Source organism: Alligator sinensis, unplaced genomic scaffold (assembly GCF_000455745.1).
Source record: "Alligator sinensis unplaced genomic scaffold, ASM45574v1 scaffold173_5, whole genome shotgun sequence".
Taxonomy (NCBI): domain Eukaryota; kingdom Metazoa; phylum Chordata; order Crocodylia; family Alligatoridae; genus Alligator; species Alligator sinensis.
In genome coordinates this window covers 426734-450120 of record NW_005842198.1, presented here as the reverse complement: position 1 = coordinate 450120, position 23387 = coordinate 426734, and the positions used below count along the sequence as shown (strand labels likewise).

At 41.0% G+C, this 23387-nt stretch overlaps 1 protein-coding gene across 16 annotated transcripts in view; it reads right to left on the bottom strand.

Annotated features, from left to right (window-relative positions):
- CHD9 (chromodomain helicase DNA binding protein 9) overlaps positions 1–23387 on the bottom strand; it is a 205391-nt gene that overhangs the window by 16446 nt on the left and 165558 nt on the right. For 9 of the 16 annotated variants that reach the window (XM_025207519.1, XM_025207508.1, XM_025207516.1 and 6 more), the window contains 4 exons: positions 22320–23225; positions 14989–15152; positions 5410–5682; positions 4478–4646 (listed from right to left, as the gene is read on the bottom strand). In XM_025207519.1, the coding sequence (XP_025063304.1) occupies positions 4478–4646; positions 5410–5682; positions 14989–15152; positions 22320–23225 (1512 nt within the window). Of the gene's footprint in view, positions 1–2941; positions 3300–4477; positions 4647–5409; positions 5683–14988; positions 15153–22319; positions 23226–23387 lie in introns of those variants that run through there. The other 7 variants (XM_025207512.1, XM_025207522.1, XM_025207521.1 and 4 more) reach the window with 6 other exon arrangements.

The window sequence follows — 23387 nt, the reverse complement described above, 5'->3', positions numbered from 1 at the left end:
TGGGGCCACTCAGGATGAGCGATGCCGGGCCCTGGGTGACAGCCACAGTGGCCCCAGCTCCCTGACAGTGCATGGATCAATGAGGCAGTGATTCAGTGGGCTTGGAGAGCAAGTGGGGCCACAATTGTTGGGGGGGAGGGCATCCCCCCCTCCAGTCACTGCTATGGTTGCAGGTTTTTTTGTTTGTTTGTTTCAAGTGCCAGGAGGCTGGGGCCAGTTGGGGCAGCCATCAGGAGTTTGGGGGTGCAAGCAGGGGGTGGGGCTGAGCAGGGCAGCAATCCAAGGGGCTGGGGGAGGAAGTGGCGGTGGGGCACATCAGCCCTGCAGGGGGAGTAGCCCCTTTAGGTGCCATGTCTCCTGAGCAGCTCCCCCCCACAGTTCCCTTACGATCCACCCATACCTACCCATGCACCCCATGGGCCCCCACATCCCTCCGCAGCCACCTACATTCCTCCACCCCTCTTCCCACCCCCCTCCTGCAAACCCCACATCCCCCCAGCACACACCCTGCATGCCCAGGTGCCAGACAGGATGAGACCTGCTGGCAGGAGCTGTGGCTGCAGGGGCAGCTGTCCCCACATCCTGGTTAGTGAAGGGGTTCTGAGAGAGCTCTAACTGCTCTATGGTAAGAAAACCAAAGGCAAACAGCAAAATGTATACATATTTAGAAATCATTTTATTATGATGATAGAGACACTGGTAGGTTTCTAAACTGTTTTAACACTGTAGTTATATCAATAAAACATTGCCCAACTGATCGCTGTCTCTCTCTATTTAGCGATCTTTTGTTTTAATTGTGGAGGAACATGGATTTCAGGGCATTTTACAGAGTGACTTTGGGATTTTCTTTATTACAGATTCTTCAGTTTTCAAATAGGGAAGACCAGAATTCCTGCCAGGGAGACAAGTGGCAGGACCCAGGCAGAGGAGCCTGCTCAGAGCTGGCACCTTTGACCCAGCTGGAGGTGGCTGACCTCCTGGCCAGCTGGGGCCAGAAGACATGCTTTGACAGTTCAAAACAAGCCACCACACTGGGAATATCTTCTGGGCGATATCTGCCCAGATGGCCAAGCAGGGGCACACATGGCAGTAGTGCCAAACAAAAGCCAACTCTGCAGCCACAGTCCACTGGCAGCTGACCCAGGGGGCAGATGTCTCCTGCAGTCCCCATCTGGGTCTGGCAGGTACACATGCCTGCATGTGTGGATGCACCCTAAGTGTTTATTTCAGTGATTCTCAATCAGGGTGTGGCAATATTGGCACTGTTATGAGTGTAAACACCTAGGCTAGGGACAGACAGACATTACACAAACTGGTTTAAGTGATCAGAAACTGGTTTAAATCTATAACAGAACAGAACTTCACTGCACATAAACCAGTTTGAAAGTGGCTGAAACCAGTTTGAGATAAACCTGGTTGAATTTAGTATCAGACTCCACTGATTTGGCTCAAACTGGTTTATGCAATGTCTGCCCTAGACCCTTTCCTGGTTTAACTTAAACCAGAGTCTCCCAGCGTCCCGGCATGCTTTCTGGGCCAGGCAGGGCTCTCTTCCAGAGAGCTGGGCTGGCCCCTCCCCTGTGCTCCCTGGCTGCAGCTCCGGCAGAGACTGCACGTACAGTGGTGCCTGCTTAGCTTCCTCCTGCTCCCCCTCATCTCCCTTACCACGGCCTGCTGAAGGAGGGACTCCCCATCCCCTCTGCCTTACATAGACAACTCACAGCATTAGCTAGCATACCACATGCTGTCTACAGTCTGTGCTGTGGGAAATGGGACAAAGGCAATTAGCAGTGTCTGCTTAGGGCTTTTTGGAGCTTTTAGGGCTGGTAATGTCCCTCTGTTCCTTCCTTGGAAAAGCTGTTTAAGAAGAGCTTAAACTAATGAAGAAATGCTGTTGTTTTCTAAATAAGCTGACAAACACTGGGTTAGGGGTGATAAACACTGTGTTAGCAACTCCCTCCTGGGCTGTTGGAGGGAGGGAGAGGGAAGGAAACCCTTCCCTAATCAGAGAGTTTTGCTGGGGCCTGTCCATACCCTGCCTCTGCTCAGCACTGTGAAAGGGTAGGAGGGCTGCTCTAGCACCCCCTGGCTTCTAGCCTGAGCCACTGCTGGCATGTGCCTGCACTTTTTCAATCCAAGGGGGATGCCTGTGCAGTTACAAACCAATTTAGCCTACCCAGGTTAGAGTAACCTGCAAAGAATGAAACAATTCAGGCTTAGCATTTTTGAATGTCTGTCCCTAGCCCTAAACATGATTCACAAGATAACCTCAGAGATTTCAAATAGGAATCCAGTGTCAAAGCCATTCTGACCTACTGTGGTTCTGAGTTTTTTGCAAATAAAGAACTGCTCTATTATTTTTTTTAATCAAGAACTGAGTAAATGCCTAAAGTTGGTATTTTCTGAGTGCCTTAAGTCCAATAAAGATGAGAACCACTTGTCTATTTTATGCTTACTTTTCATAAGGACTACTGCCTAATAGATTACAAAGTCTCCATAAAACCCATTAATAACTGAAACACAGGAGACTATAAACACAGTTTTAGTAGGTTTTTAAATTATAATGCGGGGGGTAAATCATATAATTTTAGAAATAATCAAATGAATACATATTCAGAGTAAATATCTGCATTCTTGATGCATCTGTTAATAAGTATATTTCAGAAGATTCAATTTACAATTAATATTTGAATGTATTAATAAACCTTTTAAAGATTGCACAGATGCACACGGATCTCAAAATGCATTTATGCTCATGAGATCATAATGACGCCAAAATAGTTGTGACAACTGAGCAAGAACAAGATGACAATAGAATATAAATGTATAAAAATGGTTTTACTCTAGCACAGAATCATAGTAAAATAGGGCTGGCAGGAACCATAGGTCATTTAATCCACCCCCCTTTTCAAATTAGGATCATCAGCAGGTAAAATATTCCAGACAAAAGCTCATCCACTTGCAGTGGAAGAAAAGTTCATCCACTGCCATGACAGATTTCACAACCTCTGTATGTAATCTGCACCAGTGCTTAAGCACCCTCATTGTTATAAAGTTTTTCATAACAGCTCATCAGAATTTATTTATTGTAATTTAAGATAATTTTTTTTTATCACGTCCCTTTGAAAATGAATCAGTCTCCCCCATCATCTTTTTAATAACCTTTTCTGTACTTGAAGACTGTTATCAAAGACTCCCTCTCTCAGTCTTGCCTTCTCTTAAATTTTCTAGAACTCTAATCATTTTTGTTGTTCTCTTCTAGACTCTGACTTTTCCATATCTCTCCTGAAGTGCAGAGCCTGCAAATGGACACAATACTTCATGAGGTGTGACTGGTGCTGAATAGCATGGAATAATCGTTTCCTGTGACTTACATGTTACAATCCTGTTAACACATTCTAGCATGCTGTCAGAGTTTTGTTTTGCTTTTTATTTTTAATAAACTATATATTGCACTATTGATTAACAGTCTGATTATGGCCCACTATGACCCCCACTCCCTACAGTACTGCCATTTAGCTAGTTGTTCCCTAATTTATATTTGTGCATTTGTTCTCCCTTAAGTATATTACTTCATATTTTCCTTTATTGAATGTCATCCTATTTATGACTTTTTGCAAATGATCAGTCATTTTAATAGAATCCTAATCCTGTCCAACAAAATTCTGGCTACCACACGCAGCTCTGTCATCTGCAAATTTAAAGGTACATTTAATTCTATCTTCCATATTATTAATGAAGATATTGAAGTGTAGTGGATTCAGAACAAATCCCCTTATTCTTCCTCCCCATTTGACAATTAGATACCGTTGAGGTCTGTTTGAGCATACAATCAGTTATGCACTCATCTTAACATGATTTCATCTAGACTATATTTCTTTATTCTTACCAATGAATGTTGTGGGAGACGGCATCAAAAGTCTTACTAAAATTGCAGTATATCACATGTATGGCTCTCCACACATCCACAAAACTTATCAACCTAATTTCCTTCTGTGACAAGGCAAGGCATGACTTGCACTTGACAAAACAATGTTTGTCATTACTTACCTCCTTGTTATCTTCTAGATGCTAACTACTTGATTGATTATGGATGTACTCCGCAGAATGTACAAATAACCTTTGATATTAAATGGCTTTCAAAACTATCATTGAAAACAGGCCCCTAAACAAATATCCGAATCTAAATTTCAAATGTTTGGATTAAAATCTGAAATTTTAATCTAAAATTCTCTATAATTATTATATGCATACTCTGTGTGACGCATACAATTTTGTTCATTAAGTTTGTTATTAAAATTAAACTATCAAAGCATAAATCTTTCTAGGCTACCATCCTGTATAATAGATAGATCACAAAGATAGAAAATGGTAGACTAAAGTATAATAGTTTTTGGTCTGCATTGACTTGCAACATACAATGTCTTTTGATCAGTGATCATTATAGTAAACTAATACTTTTATAAATTACATTTACCTGATTCTGGCAAGGATTTGGGGAAATTGACAAGGCTGGTCTCTGATGCATTCTGGAGTTCACGAAGCCGAGCCAGGTATTGCTGCTGTCCTAACGTGCCTTCTTCGCTCTCAAATGGCCTTTTCTGAGAAAGCCCCTGCTTCTGAAAAGTCAATTTCAAACCACCTTCCTGTTAAATAAATCCCAGGGTTAGAAGATCCACTTCTGAAGCAGATAAGGCTACTTCATAATTCAGGATTCTCACACACACAGTTACTCCAGAAGGGTTGATACAGAATAAGACCACACAAGACCTTAATCAAGCCTTGCTTTTCTTTCAAGATACCAATCTAGCTGAAAATTGCACAGGACCACTTTTATTAATATAGATTTTTCAGTTAAGATGTCACGTTTGTTGAAAAATCTAGGCATTGAACAATATGCCTGTTTCCCTAATCTCATTCTGTGCGACTCCAAGATCCATTTAGTAGAGAGTTTTCATCCATTTGTACGTTACCAATGGGTTTGAAATGTCACGTATACTTTGACGTTTCTGTTTTGTATGTGAAACTGGGAAACCAGCTTTTTTATGCCTCATGAATTTATACAGTGCTAATTAGAGTAGGGCATGTTCTAATGTTCAAAAAAGCCAACCATAATGGAGATAACCATTGCTGTTACCCAGACAGTTAGAAACTGCACACAACAGTGTTGGAGGAAGCATCTGAACAGCAGAATTTCAGCAGGGCAGAGGGGAAAAAAAAAAATGTAATGCTGGTCCCTCTAGTAGGATAGGCAAATTTAGAATAATAAATGCCCAAAAGAAACAGATCCAAATACCCACAAACAAGTGTGTAAAGGAAGTAAGAGTGAGAGCAGGCAGCCACTTGCAGATAAAGCATGCTGCACCCCGCAATCGCAATCAGGTCCTAGGGCAATAAAAATAAACATACGTCATTGATTTTCACTGTAAACTCCTTTTCTCGTACATGCTTCTTCACCTTTGACATCTGTGGTGACTGATCACGTTCTTCTTTAACACCTGCACTTGGGGGTGTTGGTGCACTGGGTTCACTGTAGTCCGCAGCTGCACCCGGGCTGTCCAGAAGTTTGGTTGTATAGAAAGATGCCACTGTATTGTTGTCATAACTTCTTCTTGCTGAAGGCCATTTACCTTTCAATACTGTTTGACAAATACTGTCTAGCCGGTTAATCATAACTCGATCCTAAAAAAACAAGGAAAAGATTTTACAAGGGTATTGCTTATGAAATGTGAATATGCTGCCATTCAAAATGAAAAATCTTATTTTCTCAAAATCTGAGAAGGGACAATGTTAATATTATTGGCACTGTATTTGGATTTAAGGAGGTGAGGATTCCATTCTTGGCTGACCATAGACCTATTGTTTTGATTTAAAGTAAGCCACCTAATCTGTATGTCCCACTCACACGTTTAACAAAACACATTTCTCCCACATACAAGCCCTCACACCCTGCAAATACATAACACACATAATCCCATTGACTTTACTGGGCCTACACAGAATTGTAAACAATGCAGAACTGTTTGTAGGGCCTGGCCTTAACTCTTTAAAACTGTTGCTTACTATATATTTTCAGAATACCTAGCATAATATGCCTCTGACATGGGCTGAGGTGTTCTAGGTTCTACTTGTAACACACAAAAATAAATAAGGATGCTTTTCACAATTGAAGTGACTGAATCTTTAATATTTCTGATTCAGATATTTCAGGAGCCAACCCAGCAAAGCACCAAGCACATACTTAACTTTACACACGGTTGATCCTACTGAAGTCAAGCTAATACATAAACACTGCATACTGAATCACCCTGATAACATGCCGGGGAATCTTTTAAAACTTTAATCATTTAAAAAAAAAAAAAAAAAAAAAAATCAATAACATTTACTAGTAAGTTTAGGACAAAAAGCAAAACTGCCCAATAGGTAATGTACATTTCATACATTTTACAGTTCTCCTTTATCTTACGCGGCTCCATCTTACAAAATGCTTAGAAATTTTGTTTCTGTTGCTATCTTCTGACTGTCTAATATGACACTATGAATGAGACTGATTTTTCAATCTTCCAAGCAACTTCCTGTGAAAGTTAGTATTCTTTAAGATGTCTCTAGTGGAGCTCTCAAAAACTAAACATTATGAAAATAAATTCCTGATTTTAATGTACTGCAAATTAAAAGACCCTGAACTTCAGATACTAAGTTCTCCCTCTCCTATGCTCTCCCAACCTTGTTGTCTCCTCTCAGAAGTTCCCTGTCAGGCTCTAACCTGCTTAACTTCTGAAATCTCTGCCTTCATTAGGAGCTTCCAGTGTGGTCTCAGTCCAATCCTTGCCTGCTTCCAGTTAATCAGATCTTTACCACTGCAAATTTGGGATGTAAATATTGTTTAAAAAAAAATCTGTTTAACCTCCTCTAATTATATTGGTTAAACAGTTAAGTGATAACACATACCTAGTCCCGGCTTGGGGGTGCGGAGCTGTGGGTTGGCACCTGCATACCCCACCCACCCCACCACAGGGCAGGGGCCACAGCCACCTGCCCAGAGCATCCTGAGGAGCCAGGGGTTGCACACAGACCTGTTCGGACATAGCTGCTGCTGGGAGCTTCTCCCCAGGGCCTTTGATGGGGTGGTTGGGGGCAAGGCGGTGGCAGCAAGCTCTGCCAGACAACACAGCCTACCTGAAGCGGCAGCTGAGAGGGAAGAAGCAGACTAGCTATGAGTACTAGTCCCCACTTCCCAGCTCCCTCCTGCCTGCCCTTCCACCTTCCTGTTCTTGAAGTATTGTGCCATGCCCTGTGCTAAACATTAACTGGTAATACATTACCACTATAATTATACTTATTGTTTAAATGTTTAACTTTTCACATCCCTACTGCAAATTAAGACATTAAGTAGCTATTTTTTCTCTGATACATAGCATGTCACAGAATCAGTATAAATAAACTAAAAGGGATATTGAGAGACCATTTTCTCCACACCCGTAAATGCAAGATGAACTATATTTAAATCATTCCTTACAGATATTTGCAGACAGTTCTTAAAAACTTCCATGGAAAATGCTTTTAATAAGTTATTTCAAAGCTAAACTCTTTTTATGGTTAGAAAGAGTTTCTGAATGCCAAAATAAAAAACCCTTGTCACAGTTTAAGCCTATTACTTCTTACCCCATTACTAATACACAGAGGTGGGGGGAAATGTACTGCCTTCTTCTTTACAGCAACCTTTTGTAGAGTTGAAGACATCCTGCTGCCACTCAGTCTTTTCCAGCCTAAACGAAGCCAATTCTTCAAATCTTTCCATGTTTTCTGAGAACTAATAGGTTCTCAACCTTTTTTGATCTCAAAGCCCATTTGCCTACCTCCTCCCAGCCTATATACACCCTAAATCCTCCTGCCATGCACAGATCTGCTTGTACTAGCTCTAGAAAGAAGACAGCATGGCTATATTTGTGAGATACTGAACTCAAGGGTCTGGGACAGACCCTGCATGAACCGGTTTGACCCAAATCAATCAAGTCTGGTACTACATTCAACCAGGTTTATCTTAAACCAGTTTCAGCCATTTTGAACTTATGTACTGTTACAGGTTTAAACTAGTTTCTGATCACTAAAAATAATTTGTGTGTAATATTTGTTCCTAGCCAAGGAGAACTAATCATCCTGTTGCTTCAGCATGAGGGTGAGTGGTTCTGCAGGAATGTTTCGGGGGAGAAGGAAGAGAAGTTAGATGACCAAGCCTCCACATGTATATCTTCATGGCCTACCAGTTAAGAACTGTAGTTCTAGACTACTGATCATTTTATTGCTCTCCTTTGAAATCTTTCCAATCGATTTGCATCTTTTCTGAAGGCTAGGAAAAGATGTTGCATTTGTCCCTGTGTGTTGTCCCAGAAAGAAAATATCCTAAGATTGGCATATGCACATATCACCTTCTAATTAGGATGTAGTGAGCAGCTGAATGCACTGCTACTTCTCTGCCATTGATTTGATGATACAGTTGTGGGATAATCACTCAGGCGTTTTGCAGTATCCAGGGATAAACTGCTAGTACTACTTATCCTGTGAACCTGGGCATCTGAATGATTGTATAAACTCTACCACCTAAAGGTGGGTACATGTGTATTCCAGCTGAGCCCTTATCAGTACCAGAGTGGAAGAATTGCTTTACATCTTACATACATCATTCCCAGCATGCTTTACTTTGCAACATGCGTGCACACACACACACACACACACACACACACACACACACACTGGCTTTATGTTTAGTTTTGAAATTCACTATAATATTCTATATCCCTGTTGTGAAACGCTGTTGCCTAGCTAGTTGTCATACTTTTTTGTATTGGTGCACATATTTGTTCCACTTACCCTTATTGCACTGTATCCTATTATAGACCATAACTCCAATATGTCATGATTATTTTGAATTCAAATTCTGCCCTCTAAGCACTCCTGACTTGGTATTTTCTGTAAACTTAAATATATTCTCTTTTCTATCATCCAAATAATGACTAGGAAAATACCACGTAAGTAACAAACTAAGGACAGACCTCTGCAGAACCCCACTTCATATACTTTTCCACTTTAACGGTGAACAACCAGTAACCACTCTGAGTACAGTTTTCCCAACAATAAGGCTCCATCAATTAAGCACCATACAGCAGCTTCATCTAGATCAGTGGTACCCAACCTCCACCCCTGCCTACCGCCGTGGGGCCAGACTGGCTGTGCAGAGGAGGGTTGAGGGGCAGGATGGCCCCAACAGCCCTGCAGGGGAGAGGAGCTTGATCTGGTTCTGAGGATGCGAGGGTGCGTTGCCTAGCACAACCCACCCTGCAAAGAAGAACGGGGGAGTTGTCAGGCTTCACTGGCCATGCAAGGAGGGAAGAAAGGGGATGTGGCCACCATCCAGAAGGAGGGAAATAGGTTGTGCATGGCTTGACCCCATGGGGAAAGGGGTGTTAGCTTGGCTCTGACAGGCCGTGCAGGGACTGGAGTTTGGCGATTTGGCAAGGGGAAAGATGACCATTAGTAATGACCACCAGTCACTTTCTGCCAAATTTCTGGACCCATGGGAAACCCTGTGGGCCAGATGCAATGGCTTTGCGGGCTGCATTGGCCTGCAGGTCAGAAGTTGAGCACCCCTGATCTAGATCATACCTCCCTAGCTTGTTTATGAGAACGTCATGTAAACCAGTGTCAAAATATTTACTAGATCATAATATATCAAGTCTACTGTTTTTCCCCTAACTACTAGATCGGTTACCTTGCCATAGAAGGAAATTTGGTTGGTTTGACATGTTCTTCTAACAATGAAAATGTATTCTCAGACTATTTCAGGTACATATCTATCTAATTTTAAAACTTATTATAACAGTGACATGAGTATAAAAACAAAACTAGCTTTGGGAGCCCATAAAAATGAATCAGAACTCCTATCCCTTTCCGTGTGAAGGCAGCTGTCGCAAACAAATCAATCATTGGGGTTATAGTTTATATTTTAAGCTTAAACTTTAATAAATTGCAAATTCTTTTCTTAATCTTCTACTAGTGTGGTTAGGAAGAAGCCACTGAAGCATGAGAAAGCCGTATTTATGGGATTCCAAACTGGTGAGGAATCCAGAGGATCCTCTCATTGACAATCCAAAAGCAACAAAGGCTGGTCATGAGTGAATTTCTTTTTTAACATTTTGATGTTAATATACTTTCAGTATAGTTAAATCAATTCACGTAAATACAATGAGGTCTACATAAATGTCCGTTATTTAAACAAACGAACATAAAACACAGATGTAAAAAAACCAACATGGAATGATGGAAGGGAAACTTGACAAACAGTACATTTTGAATTGTGTGTCTACGATTTAAACTCAGATAGAAGCACAGGCTAACATGTATATTTACTTAATAGAAGACAGTTCCTGTAACTCAAAACTATGACTCCACTTCAAAAAATGGTGGACTTTTGACTCAGATGCCCACATGCTAATAATTTTGGTCTACAAATTATACAATTCAGGAAAAGATAGCTCCATGTTGCAAGATAAAAGATTCCTACTTTTATGAAGAAAAACTTTAATCATCAGAATAAAGGAATGTTAATTTGCAAACTAGTTATAGAAATGATAAACTGATAAGTAGGAACTAACTACCATTTCTCCCGCAAATGGAAAATAATTTATAGGTTTCCCTTGATTTATACTGTACATGCATTTCTGGAGAATAGTGCATAAGCTGAATTAGCATAAAGCGAATCCACTTTACAATGTTATAAATAGGGATAGGCTTCCATGGCGGTGAGTGTGGGAGGGAATAAGGCTGGGACTAGGGAACGGGTGGGGTGCCGCTTCTGGGGCTGCACAAAGCAGAGGAAATGGAGTGGCACTCACCTCAGCCCTGGCTGCAGCGGCCCTGGGAGCAGCCGGTACCACCTGCTTGCAACCGCTGGGCTGCACTGTGCTCCGCCTGTCTCCATTCACCTCTGCTCCTGGGCTGTGCCGTGCCCTGGTGCAGGCAGCTGGTGTTGGCTGCTCCTGGGGCCACTGCAGTCAGGACTAAGGTGTGCTGCACCCCATGTCGCCTGGGGCTCCTCTTGTCTACACTCACCCCAGCTTGTGCCTGAGCAGCCCCAGACACAGCTAACATCAGCTGCCTGCACCACGGCATGGCACACCTCAGGAGCTGGGGTGAGCCCAGGTGCAGGGGAACAGGTGGAGCACAGTGCAGCCCAGTAACTACTTTCCCCTCCCCGCACAGACTTACCTGCTTGGGCAGAGGAGCATCTATGCTGATCGCATAAGACCAAATTTACCTTACATATAACGAATTATGCATCTAAATATGCTCACTGCATAACAGCGAATTTGTATATAAAGAACCCGCATAAATGGAGGAAAATCTGTACTACAGTATGAGATTGTCAGTTTGAAGGAACCTTGTTTAAAAGATTTTTTTTCTGATATTTAGCCTATATTATCATTTGCTTACCTTCACTATAATTATTCTAGTTAAATCCTCTTAGACTCACCCGTCACTGGTTTTGATCAAAATACTGTTGTAAATTTATCATCTATCTACCTTGTCCAATATCTCTTAATTGTTGTGGCTTTCATACAAATCCTCTTTTTATAGGCATCTTTTTGTAGCCCAAGAAAACGTCTAAAAAAAGTATTCAGGTGTGATTTCATTGCAATTTTCAGTATAACTTGGATCTTTTTTCAAGATCTTAGAAATGACACAGAATTTAACAAAATGAGAATGCAGATTATTCACTTGCTCCTATTACAGAAGCTATGCAGGATGAAGGAATATAACCAACTTTTGGTTAATCAATCATTTTGTTTAGAAAACTAGAATTCTACTGTAGTCTTTTCTCCATGACTTTCCTGGTCTCTGATCTAATCTTCTCATGTATGCAGTCCAAAAATTATTTAGCTATTTGTACTATTTATAAAGCAAATATAACCAAGATATTTGAAAAACAAATATCTTTTGCAGTCCAGATTATTACCCAAGATCTCTTACAGTTACAATGAGCCAAAATCCTCCCTTGGATTGAATAAATAAGATCCCAAGATTCTATTCTAAGGAAAACACTAAGCTAGAGGAATTTCTCTAGTCTGTAAATAATACAGATTAGAGAAATTAACTATTTTCTCAATTTTAGAGGCTCAAATTATTTTACGGTACTTAACATGTTTAATAAAATATTAATGTTGCAAGGAAAAGGACTCAGAACTACATACACCTGGGCTTCAAGAAAGCATTGCAAACTTACCTTTGGCCAATAGGAGGCAGCCAACATGTATCCACCTTGCAAGAGATAAGTGGAATTTTGTGTCCCATTGTTCAACTGGAAACTGTCCTGGGTCTCATCTTGTGTAGTGCTCAGAGACGCTACACTCTCTTCATCATATGCTTTCATGTGAGGGGTTCCTTCTGCTAAATAAAAGCACTACATATAACTTGCAGTTACTTAGAAATTATGCAATATTTGCTCTATTCCTATAGGATGCTCATACAAAGTCTATAAAAGATTAGAAAGAAACATTTGAACAGAAAGATAAAATGGAAAATGAAGTTGTCATTTTGGGTGCATGCAGAGATTTTTAAAGGGCCAAATTTTACCAGGTATGTATATTCTTAACTACTCTGCTCTGTGCGCAACTGTCTATTTACTTTTTAAGAGCTTAATATGTGAAGTAGTCAGATATTTTAAAACTGCTATTTTCAGTGAAGTCAGGTATGAAAATCGTTGATCACTTTTTTTTTTTTTAACATAACTTTTTCATGTGGAAGTGAAATGAAATGTAATTTGAATTTTCGGTAGAAAATTAGGCATGAAAAGGGTAGGAGTTACCCAGGGGAGATGCTACTTGTGTGTGTGACCTGCTGCATTTGTTTATGAGGGGTAGGTGGCTCCAAGCTCCTCTCAAAAAATTAAAAATGGTATCTACATACCATATTTACTCCAATAGGAGATGACCCTGATTAGAAGATGATCCCCACAAAACTAGATTCTATAAACAGAAAACTTATAAACGTGTATAATGCTCCAAGTATAGAACCGAATTATTGACAGTATGGATTTGTCTCCCTCCCACTGCTACAGCAGGGAAAATAAGTCTGGGGGTCAGGTGGCCCCTTTGCTCTCTGCTTTTCCTCAACTGTTTCCCCTGGTAGCACCTTCCCTCTCTCCTGTCAGACTCTGCTGTCCCTGAACACACGGAAGCAAGGAGCAAATTTGAAAACAATAACCCTGAAGTTAAACATGGCTATAGCAATTTGTCCATAGTATCCATACACTTAGTTCATTCAGAATTGACACACGTTTCCTTTTTTGAAACTGCTGCAAGTTTTAGCACAGGTATTAAACACACTTTTGAACAGCACTTTGGCAGTTATGTATATATAGTATAAACAATACATAATATTAGTCCAAAGTCAAAGGCTTATGATTTATTACATAATTCATTGGGCTGGTGAATAGGGATAGGCTTCCATGGCGGTGAGTGTGGGAGGGAATAAGGCTGGGACTAGGGAACGGGTGGGGTGCCGCTTCTGGGGCTGCACAAAGCAGAGGAAATGGAGTGGCACTCACCTCAGCCCTGGCTGCAGCGGCCCTGGGAGCAGCCGGTACCACCTGCTTGCAACCGCTGGGCTGCACTGTGCTCCGCCTGTCTCCATTCACCTCTGCTCCTGGGCTGTGCCGTGCCCTGGTGCAGGCAGCTGGTGTTGGCTGCTCCTGGGGCCACTGCAGTCAGGACTAAGGTGTGCTGCACCCCATGTCGCCTGGGGCTCCTCTTGTCTACACTCACCCCAGCTTGTGCCTGAGCAGCCCCAGACACAGCTAACATCAGCTGCCTGCACCACGGCATGGCACACCTCAGGAGCTGGGGTGAGCCCAGGTGCAGGGGAACAGGTGGAGCACAGTGCAGCCCAGTAACTACTTTCCCCTCCCCGCACAGACTTACCTGCTTGGGCAGAGGAGCATCTATGCTGATCGCATAAGACCAAATTTACCTTACATATAACGAATTATGCATCTAAATATGCTCACTGCATAACAGCGAATTTGTATATAAAGAACCCGCATAAATGGAGGAAAATCTGTACTACAGTATGAGATTGTCAGTTTGAAGGAACCTTGTTTAAAAGATTTTTTTTCTGATATTTAGCCTATATTATCATTTGCTTACCTTCACTATAATTATTCTAGTTAAATCCTCTTAGACTCACCCGTCACTGGTTTTGATCAAAATACTGTTGTAAATTTATCATCTATCTACCTTGTCCAATATCTCTTAATTGTTGTGGCTTTCATACAAATCCTCTTTTTATAGGCATCTTTTTGTAGCCCAAGAAAACGTCTAAAAAAAGTATTCAGGTGTGATTTCATTGCAATTTTCAGTATAACTTGGATCTTTTTTCAAGATCTTAGAAATGACACAGAATTTAACAAAATGAGAATGCAGATTATTCACTTGCTCCTATTACAGAAGCTATGCAGGATGAAGGAATATAACCAACTTTTGGTTAATCAATCATTTTGTTTAGAAAACTAGAATTCTACTGTAGTCTTTTCTCCATGACTTTCCTGGTCTCTGATCTAATCTTCTCATGTATGCAGTCCAAAAATTATTTAGCTATTTGTACTATTTATAAAGCAAATATAACCAAGATATTTGAAAAACAAATATCTTTTGCAGTCCAGATTATTACCCAAGATCTCTTACAGTTACAATGAGCCAAAATCCTCCCTTGGATTGAATAAATAAGATCCCAAGATTCTATTCTAAGGAAAACACTAAGCTAGAGGAATTTCTCTAGTCTGTAAATAATACAGATTAGAGAAATTAACTATTTTCTCAATTTTAGAGGCTCAAATTATTTTACGGTACTTAACATGTTTAATAAAATATTAATGTTGCAAGGAAAAGGACTCAGAACTACATACACCTGGGCTTCAAGAAAGCATTGCAAACTTACCTTTGGCCAATAGGAGGCAGCCAACATGTATCCACCTTGCAAGAGATAAGTGGAATTTTGTGTCCCATTGTTCAACTGGAAACTGTCCTGGGTCTCATCTTGTGTAGTGCTCAGAGACGCTACACTCTCTTCATCATATGCTTTCATGTGAGGGGTTCCTTCTGCTAAATAAAAGCACTACATATAACTTGCAGTTACTTAGAAATTATGCAATATTTGCTCTATTCCTATAGGATGCTCATACAAAGTCTATAAAAGATTAGAAAGAAACATTTGAACAGAAAGATAAAATGGAAAATGAAGTTGTCATTTTGGGTGCATGCAGAGATTTTTAAAGGGCCAAATTTTACCAGGTATGTATATTCTTAACTACTCTGCTCTGTGCGCAACTGTCTATTTACTTTTTAAGAGCTTAATATGTGAAGTAGTCAGATATTTTAAAACTGCTATTTTCAGTGAAGTCAGGTATGAAAATCGTTGATCACTTTTTTTTTTTTTAACATAACTTTTTCATGTGGAAGTGAAATGAAATGTAATTTGAATTTTCGGTAGAAAATTAGGCATGAAAAGGGTAGGAGTTACCCAGGGGAGATGCTACTTGTGTGTGTGACCTGCTGCATTTGTTTATGAGGGGTAGGTGGCTCCAAGCTCCTCTCAAAAAATTAAAAATGGTATCTACATACCATATTTACTCCAATAGGAGATGACCCTGATTAGAAGATGATCCCCACAAAACTAGATTCTATAAACAGAAAACTTATAAACGTGTATAATGCTCCAAGTATAGAACCGAATTATTGACAGTATGGATTTGTCTCCCTCCCACTGCTACAGCAGGGAAAATAAGTCTGGGGGTCAGGTGGCCCCTTTGCTCTCTGCTTTTCCTCAACTGTTTCCCCTGGTAGCACCTTCCCTCTCTCCTGTCAGACTCTGCTGTCCCTGAACACACGGAAGCAAGGAGCAAATTTGAAAACAATAACCCTGAAGTTAAACATGGCTATAGCAATTTGTCCATAGTATCCATACACTTAGTTCATTCAGAATTGACACACGTTTCCTTTTTTGAAACTGCTGCAAGTTTTAGCACAGGTATTAAACACACTTTTGAACAGCACTTTGGCAGTTATGTATATATAGTATAAACAATACATAATATTAGTCCAAAGTCAAAGGCTTATGATTTATTACATAATTCATTGGGCTGGGTTCCACCAGAATCAACAGCATTTTAAGCCATGCTAACACCACAGTAGGGCTGTGCGAAATTTAAACGGGTGTTTTGTTTCAAAGCTGTTTCAATAAGTTTCGAGTTTGAAACAGTGAAATCAAAATGAAACGAAAGGCTTCGAAACAGCTTTGAAACGAAACAAGGGCACTTGAAATGTTTTGAAAGTTTTGAAACATTTCGAGTTTCGAAACCAGGCTTGCTTACGCCTAAACAGAAACTAAGGAGAGGGAAGAGAAAGAGGGGGGAAGGACTGCTCTGTTATTGACATCTAGCTCCCGGTTTGATTCCCCAGCTTTCTGATCGCTTCCCCCAGCTCTTCCTGGGGGGCTCTGGCCCACAGATCAGCGCATGGGGTTTCAGCAGGCTGCTGCTGCAGGCTAGGGCCAGTGACAGCTGCTCGGTGCAGTCCACATTGAGTGACGGGCAGACTGTGGTGCTACCACTGGCCCCAGCCTGCTTAAGGTTTAAACCCAGTGTCCAAATCCGGGGGTCAGAGCCCCCCAGGAAGAGCTGGAGGAATGATCAGAGAGCTGGAGAATCGAACCGGGAGCTCCAACTGACAGGTGGATCCACCCCAGCTCCGGGACAGCACGTGGTGCCCTGCCGAGCCACCCTGGACACACGTGATGGTGCAGCTGCCAAGTGGGTGCCAGGCAGGTGGGGCAATCCCTGTTGCCCTGCGTTGTGTGTGGGGGGGTCTGCCATGAGAGCCCAGAGGCCCCGATCACTGCTGCCAGAGCTGGTGAGTGTGGGACTTTTTTTTTTTGTTTTTAAAACCCCGCACTCAGCAGCTGCGAAGCATGTAGATGACAGCATGCTGCCATTGCCAGCTGGGGCCAGCACCAGCACCCAAGTCTACCCGGAGCAACCCACGCTGAGCGCCAGGAAGAACCCAGTGCTGCGGCAGCCTGCTGTCATCCTGCGTATAGGTCTGGGGGCTCGCACACCCCGGGAGGGCTGCAGGGCTGTGCCAGACTCCTCCCGGCGGGGAGCAGGCCCCCGGATCTTCATACTAGTTTTACTTTGAACAGTTTGAGGTGCAGTTTCACAAAAACTCCTGCACCCAGCTCCTTGAAACTTGGCAAGTCTCATGCCCTCAGAAGGGGCTACTATCCTTGCAATTTTCATCCTAATCAGGCAAGAACTAACAAAGTTACAGGTATTTTCATGATTCCCCATTATAGCTTATGGGCGAAATGTTGAAATGCCTCGAAACAGCAAAAGTTTTTATGAAATGAAACGGAACAGTGCTTTGAAACAGTGAAACAAAACACTGTCCTGTCAAAACAGCAAAATGGAAGTTGAAATGAAACTATGCTGTTTCACACAGCTTTACCCTACAACGCTGCACTGCTCAGTATGTGTGCGTACTCTAGATACATCTCCACAGCAGATCCATGTGCTAATTAGCACCCACTCATGACTGAAAATAGGCATTCTTGTCATGAGTCCTGGGTTGCTCCAAAAATTTATATGCAGATGAGGTGTCAGGCAATGTGGTCTGGTTCCACCTCACTGATGGGTCCAAACTAATCATATGCATCAGGCTGAGAGGGGGTGACAGAGGGATTCTGGGTGAACTGTTTGGGGCCCTATTTCATGATGTTTGCCAGGCATTTAAGATTGTCTGAATAAACAGGAATCATTGGAAGTGGAAAAAAAAGGCACAGCTCAGCTGTGGGAGTGAAGAGGAAATAAAAATGTATCCAATGTGGTGGCTCACCAAGACTTGAAAAAGAGTTGGCAATGAGGGGGAATTGTGCTTAATGGGTACCACCACATATCTTTTTCAAATAGGCTGCACTAACCTGTCCTTTTGGAAGGTTCTCATCACTTCTTTTGGCACCAGGGGAGAGTATCACAGTTTGCTCCTGCCTTGCTGAGTACTGGCTTCCAGGCCCAGTGTGTGCTCACTCCTGAGGAAGCAACTACCGCCCCCCCCCCCCCTTTTTTTTTTTTTTTTTTTTTTTTTTTAAGGGACACGCACTCACCACACACACAGTTCCCATCAGTATGTTTGCCCAATATGAGCGAAGTGTTTTATAGTCATGCTCAGTGTTGGCTGCATTTAATCAACTTCACAGCTGATTTTGAAAGCTGAGCATGTGCTGCTTTAATGATAGACAATGTATTTGTATGCAGTAGGACAAAGGGGTCCTTTTCAACTAACATACTGATGTTTCTTTCCCTGGTTTTCATAAATTTCTCCTCACACTCCTATTTCTATAATTTAATTCATACCTTCCCCACTTTTTACCATCATCAAAAGGATTAAAAATCTAAAATCGGCATTGTGTAAGAGTGCTTACATAACTGACATTTCCCTTCAGCAAGGAAAGAGATCATTTTAAACAAACAGTTGGAAAAATCACAACTGTGTAAGAGTCCTGGTGCAAGAGCAAAGGCAGATAAACCTATGGGGTACAAACCAGTGTAACAAAAATAATCATTAACATAGAAAATGCAAAAAAAAGCATATAATAGTATTTTTAAGTGCTATCTGTATATTCAAGTGTTAGTTACACATGACTTTTTCATTGTTTTCATTACTTTTAAGTTGGGAAAATACCATACATTTTAGCTGTTTTGCAATTAATTTTTTTTTAAATTTTTTCTTCTTGTTTCTTTTTTCCTCCCCTTAAGAAATATATTGTAACAGTTAAATGTCTATAAATATGCCTCCATTTTCACTGTAATAATAAAATCCTAATAAAAACACTCCCAAGTTTTCCATACGAGAGGATCACAGAGGCAAGTGGAGGTTGCAGAAGTTGCCTTTTTCTTCTAATTCTTCTGTCCCATCCCTCTCCTCCAACTGTTCCCCAGCCCAGAACAGTAACACAGTGATTTTCATTTTTCATTTGCAGACCCATAAAAGAAGCTGAATGGAGGTGCGGATCCCTTTCAGTTTAAGTATGGGTATTCACATAACTTCTGATTGATCATAGTCATCTTTCCTGGGCCCCTTAGACATGGTCTGTGGACCCCCAGGGGTCTGAGGACCATAGGTTGAAAACCACTGGTCTAAAGGATTCAGTCTAAAGAATTCTGCACATTTGTGTTGCTGACCAACAGCCCACTATAGTGCAGTTCTTGCAATTCCTCTTTTCTTTAAACATGACGAATCACTATGCTGGCTTTCCAAGTAACAAGAGACCCACATGTATGAAGCAGGTAAGAGGAGAAAACATTCTGTAATGTCTATACCAGCTTTGCACCTAGAATCTGTGCAGTAAAGGAAAAAGTCATTAAAATGAAGGCCAAATCAGGCCTATAGAAGAAAGATACTGATTGAACACATTAGAAAACCAAGCTCTACTGGACACCCTCCCACTGTTTTGCTACGATACATAATGTACTTTCTGTTCTTGTATTGGCTCGCCCCTGAATAATGTTAGATAAAATTCTTTCCTTAATATATGCATGTTAAAAAAAAAAAAATTACCTGGTTGGAACTAAACTCATAACCCAGAAGAATAAAGACTAGGTCCACAAAGCTTTAACTTTTAACATATAGAGGTTGATCCCATCAAAGATCACAGCAGACATTTTTGTCCATGTTTTATATCAACTACAGAACTGTTTTCATGGACAGCTGCAAGACTATTCCTAAGCAGGAAAGTCCTGAGATTTCAAACGTTCTGGCTGAAGTTCTGGTGATCAACATTAAATGTTTGTGTACTTTGACATTTGTTACAAATGTTTTAGAGCTTGCCCTTAAAGCACTTTGAAATAATAAAGTATCTATCAAGCATGCAATTTACAGGACAGTTGCACAAAACTTTCTGTGACTGTTGTTCAAACAAAACCTAAGCTTAATAATGACTATGCAAAATGAAGTTAAGAAAGCTTTCCAGCAGTTACTAAATTTTTCAATGCGAATTTAGAACAAGAGAGCCAAAGAAAGACAGATGGACTGATTCGTACACACTACAATTTTACAACTAAATGTAGCAGACTTTGTTACTGGCATATAGTGAATGAAACAGTCTCCACATATCTGTACTTGTCACATGTCTATACCTTACTGCACCTCATCCTAGTTTTATTCTTAACTCATTTAAGCCTCTTCTCTTGTTTTATAAATTTAATTCAGAGCCTACCTGATGTCTGCTGCCTGGCAAGGAGCCTAAGCAGTATCATTACGAGTTCTTAGTCAGCCATTACCACTTTCCTCCAGTAAATGTTATTGCATTGTGTCCTGTCTTAGCCAGTTCTTCCTTCAACAATGCTTATCTAATGCTGAAAGCATTCTGATAGAGACAACTTGGCCAGATACTCATTCTTTCCCACAGCCCTACTCAAATGTTACTGCCTGATTTCACTCCAGCTGTGTCCATACGATGCTGCAAGCAGTGAATAGTTGAACCAAAATAATAGTTGGCATAAATTAGTTGAACCAAAAGAATTGGATGGATAATGGCAAAATGGTCTCGCCTTGAGCCAGGTATAATGCGGAAGGAGTCAGAATGTAAAACTCCAGTTTCATTCTACTCAGTGGATGAACAGAGAAATGCCATGTGGATAAGTGCTGGCAAAGTGAAGCAAGAGATAATTATGGACAAAATCAACATTATTCAAATATAAAATATAGTGATATGTTTACTAGGGATGGGATTTTCAAAACTACCCAAGTCACATAGGAGCACAAGCCCTGCTGATGGTAAGACTATTACTCTGGTACATTTGGTTTTTAAAATTATATACTGTGGGTGTCTGTACACGAGCCTGGAGGCTGTTCCAATGCTGATTAATCAAGTCTGCTGGAGCGCAGTAATTATCATGCTGCAGCCAGCCTCTGCATCTTGTGTACCAGCGTCCCCATGCTTCATAATGGTGGTGGGGAGATTTCAACTAAAGTTCATTCCACGCGCTTTTGAAAAAGTGTCACTGCCGCCATTGTGAAGCATGGGGACACTGATACATGAGACGCTCTGGGCGCTTTAATTACAGTGGCTCTTAGAGTAGCACCCCCTCCCCAGCCCCAGAGCACATATAAAAATGCTGTGTTCCTAAATTCAGAACCTTGCTTATCATTACTAAGTAATTTTGGAGTCTGAATATCAGAGTGCTTGAAAATTTTCTGATTAAACACAAGAATACTGTGTTGAATTGGCCATATACAAAACTTAAGTAGTATACTAAACACTTAATAATAAATTGCATATTTCAACATACTTTCATAGCCAACCCTTTGACCTTGCAGCCTAAAACTTTACCTTTAGAGATATAAAATGCCCCTTTAAACTCCACAACACAAGTACATTGCCAAAAAAGTAGTTATTACTATTTTATAGCATTCACGCTATTGATCCTTTAAAGCAGTTCAAAGCAGCTACTGAATACAATAGAATTTTTACACAATTTTTCTTCTTTGTCACAGAAAATGGAGCAGTTAATATTAAAGAAAAAACTAAATGCAAGAAATTTGGCCTTGTACTGTGTCAGAAATCTGTATAACATAGTTCTGGCTGTTTTTATTCTCCACTTAGTGTTGAAGAAGGATCATCTGGGCATGACCCTTTGCTGTTTCATGGAATATTTCAAGATACATGAGGAAGAGACAAACCATATATGGTTCAGGAGATACAGAGCCAAAAGGAATGGACTTATATAATGATGGTGTGGCAATCTAGGTATCTGTGTTTGGTACCCAGGTTTGGTCCTTTCATGTCTAAAGGTGGTTTGCTCAGACAGCACCTCAGATTACTCTGTAAATGAACTCTGGCAAACAGAAGGGTGGTGAGTTTCCTAAAAACAGTGACAGAGGAGTGAAAAACCAGGAGGGACAGCAAAAGGACCTACACATAAGGAAGCAAAAAGAATCATAGGAAGGAAGCACAACATATACCCCTGCAGAAAATACATACTCCTCCCATGCCTCAGCTGAATGCTGAGAAAAACCAGATACAGAATCAGTCAGTAAAACTATAGAACATTATAGTTTTTTAACACTTAAATATCAAATAACACTTTTTTATTATATTTGCTTTTCTTTTTACTATGTACTTTCTTATTCCCCTACTGACACTTTTATTGTTATTTTTCTGTTCACAGGGTGGTTCGTCAGTTACAATATAGCAATAAGACTCTTTGCACATACCTCTCTTTTGTGCTTCTTCATCACTGTCACTCTCTTCAGAGGAAGATGATGAGGATGAAGAAGAGGAAGAAGAGGATGACGACGACGACGATGATGCTGAGGAACAAGATGACGATGATGAAGAGCTGGATCCTGATCGAGAGCGTGAACAAGATGAAGAAGAGGAAGAGGAGGATGAAGATGACCTGGAAGAACAGGATGATCGATCTGAATCAGAGTCTGAATCAGAACTAGTTTCTGATCCTCTTTTGTTGAGTCTCTGTTTTTTGGAAGAAGGGTTTGGAGTTAGGGGCTCTGTCCTTGCTGCAACCATGCGCCTATCAGTTTCAGCCTTCGCACTAGGTTTATGGTTTGTAGTCTGTGATGGTGTGCCATTCTTTGGGCTCAAAGATTCAGATTTCATTCCTGTCTGTGTCTCCTCTGTAGACATAGATTCCTCTTCAGAAGAGTGAGGTTCTTCTTTCACGTTTTCATTTTTAGCTTTTGTATCCTCAAGAGCATTCCCTTTAGCATCTGGTAATCTTGCCTGAGATGCAAGAGGAGAAGCTGACAATGCCATCTGATACTGATGCAAAAGTGGAGTAGAAGTCCTTGATAATGCCACTTTGTTCTGACTGTAGTTCCTCTGGGCAGACATAAATGAGAGTTCAGGATCACGAAGAATGTGATAGTCTGTCCTGCTAACCCCATGCTTAGCAGCTCCAATTAGTAAATCCCTGTCATGAGTCCCACACTCCCACCAGACTGGTAAATCTGGATTTGGCTGGCAAAGTTTTAATCGTTCAAACAACTGTGGATGTCGGAGCGCCTGTTCTCGTACTTTCCTCAGAAGTTCAATGCGATATAAGGTTCGTGAAGCACGTTCCTCTGTAATGGGCTGGATAAAAATGCCTGGATCTACCAGTTCTATATAAAAAGAAAACATAAAAAGTGAGTATTTGGCAAAGGAAAAACTTGTAATGCAGATAATATACAGATTGCATCACTTGACATCTCCCTGGCTCATGGCAAAACATTAACCTCATACTCCACATTTGATCTTCCCCACTTTCTGCTCCCCACTTTGGA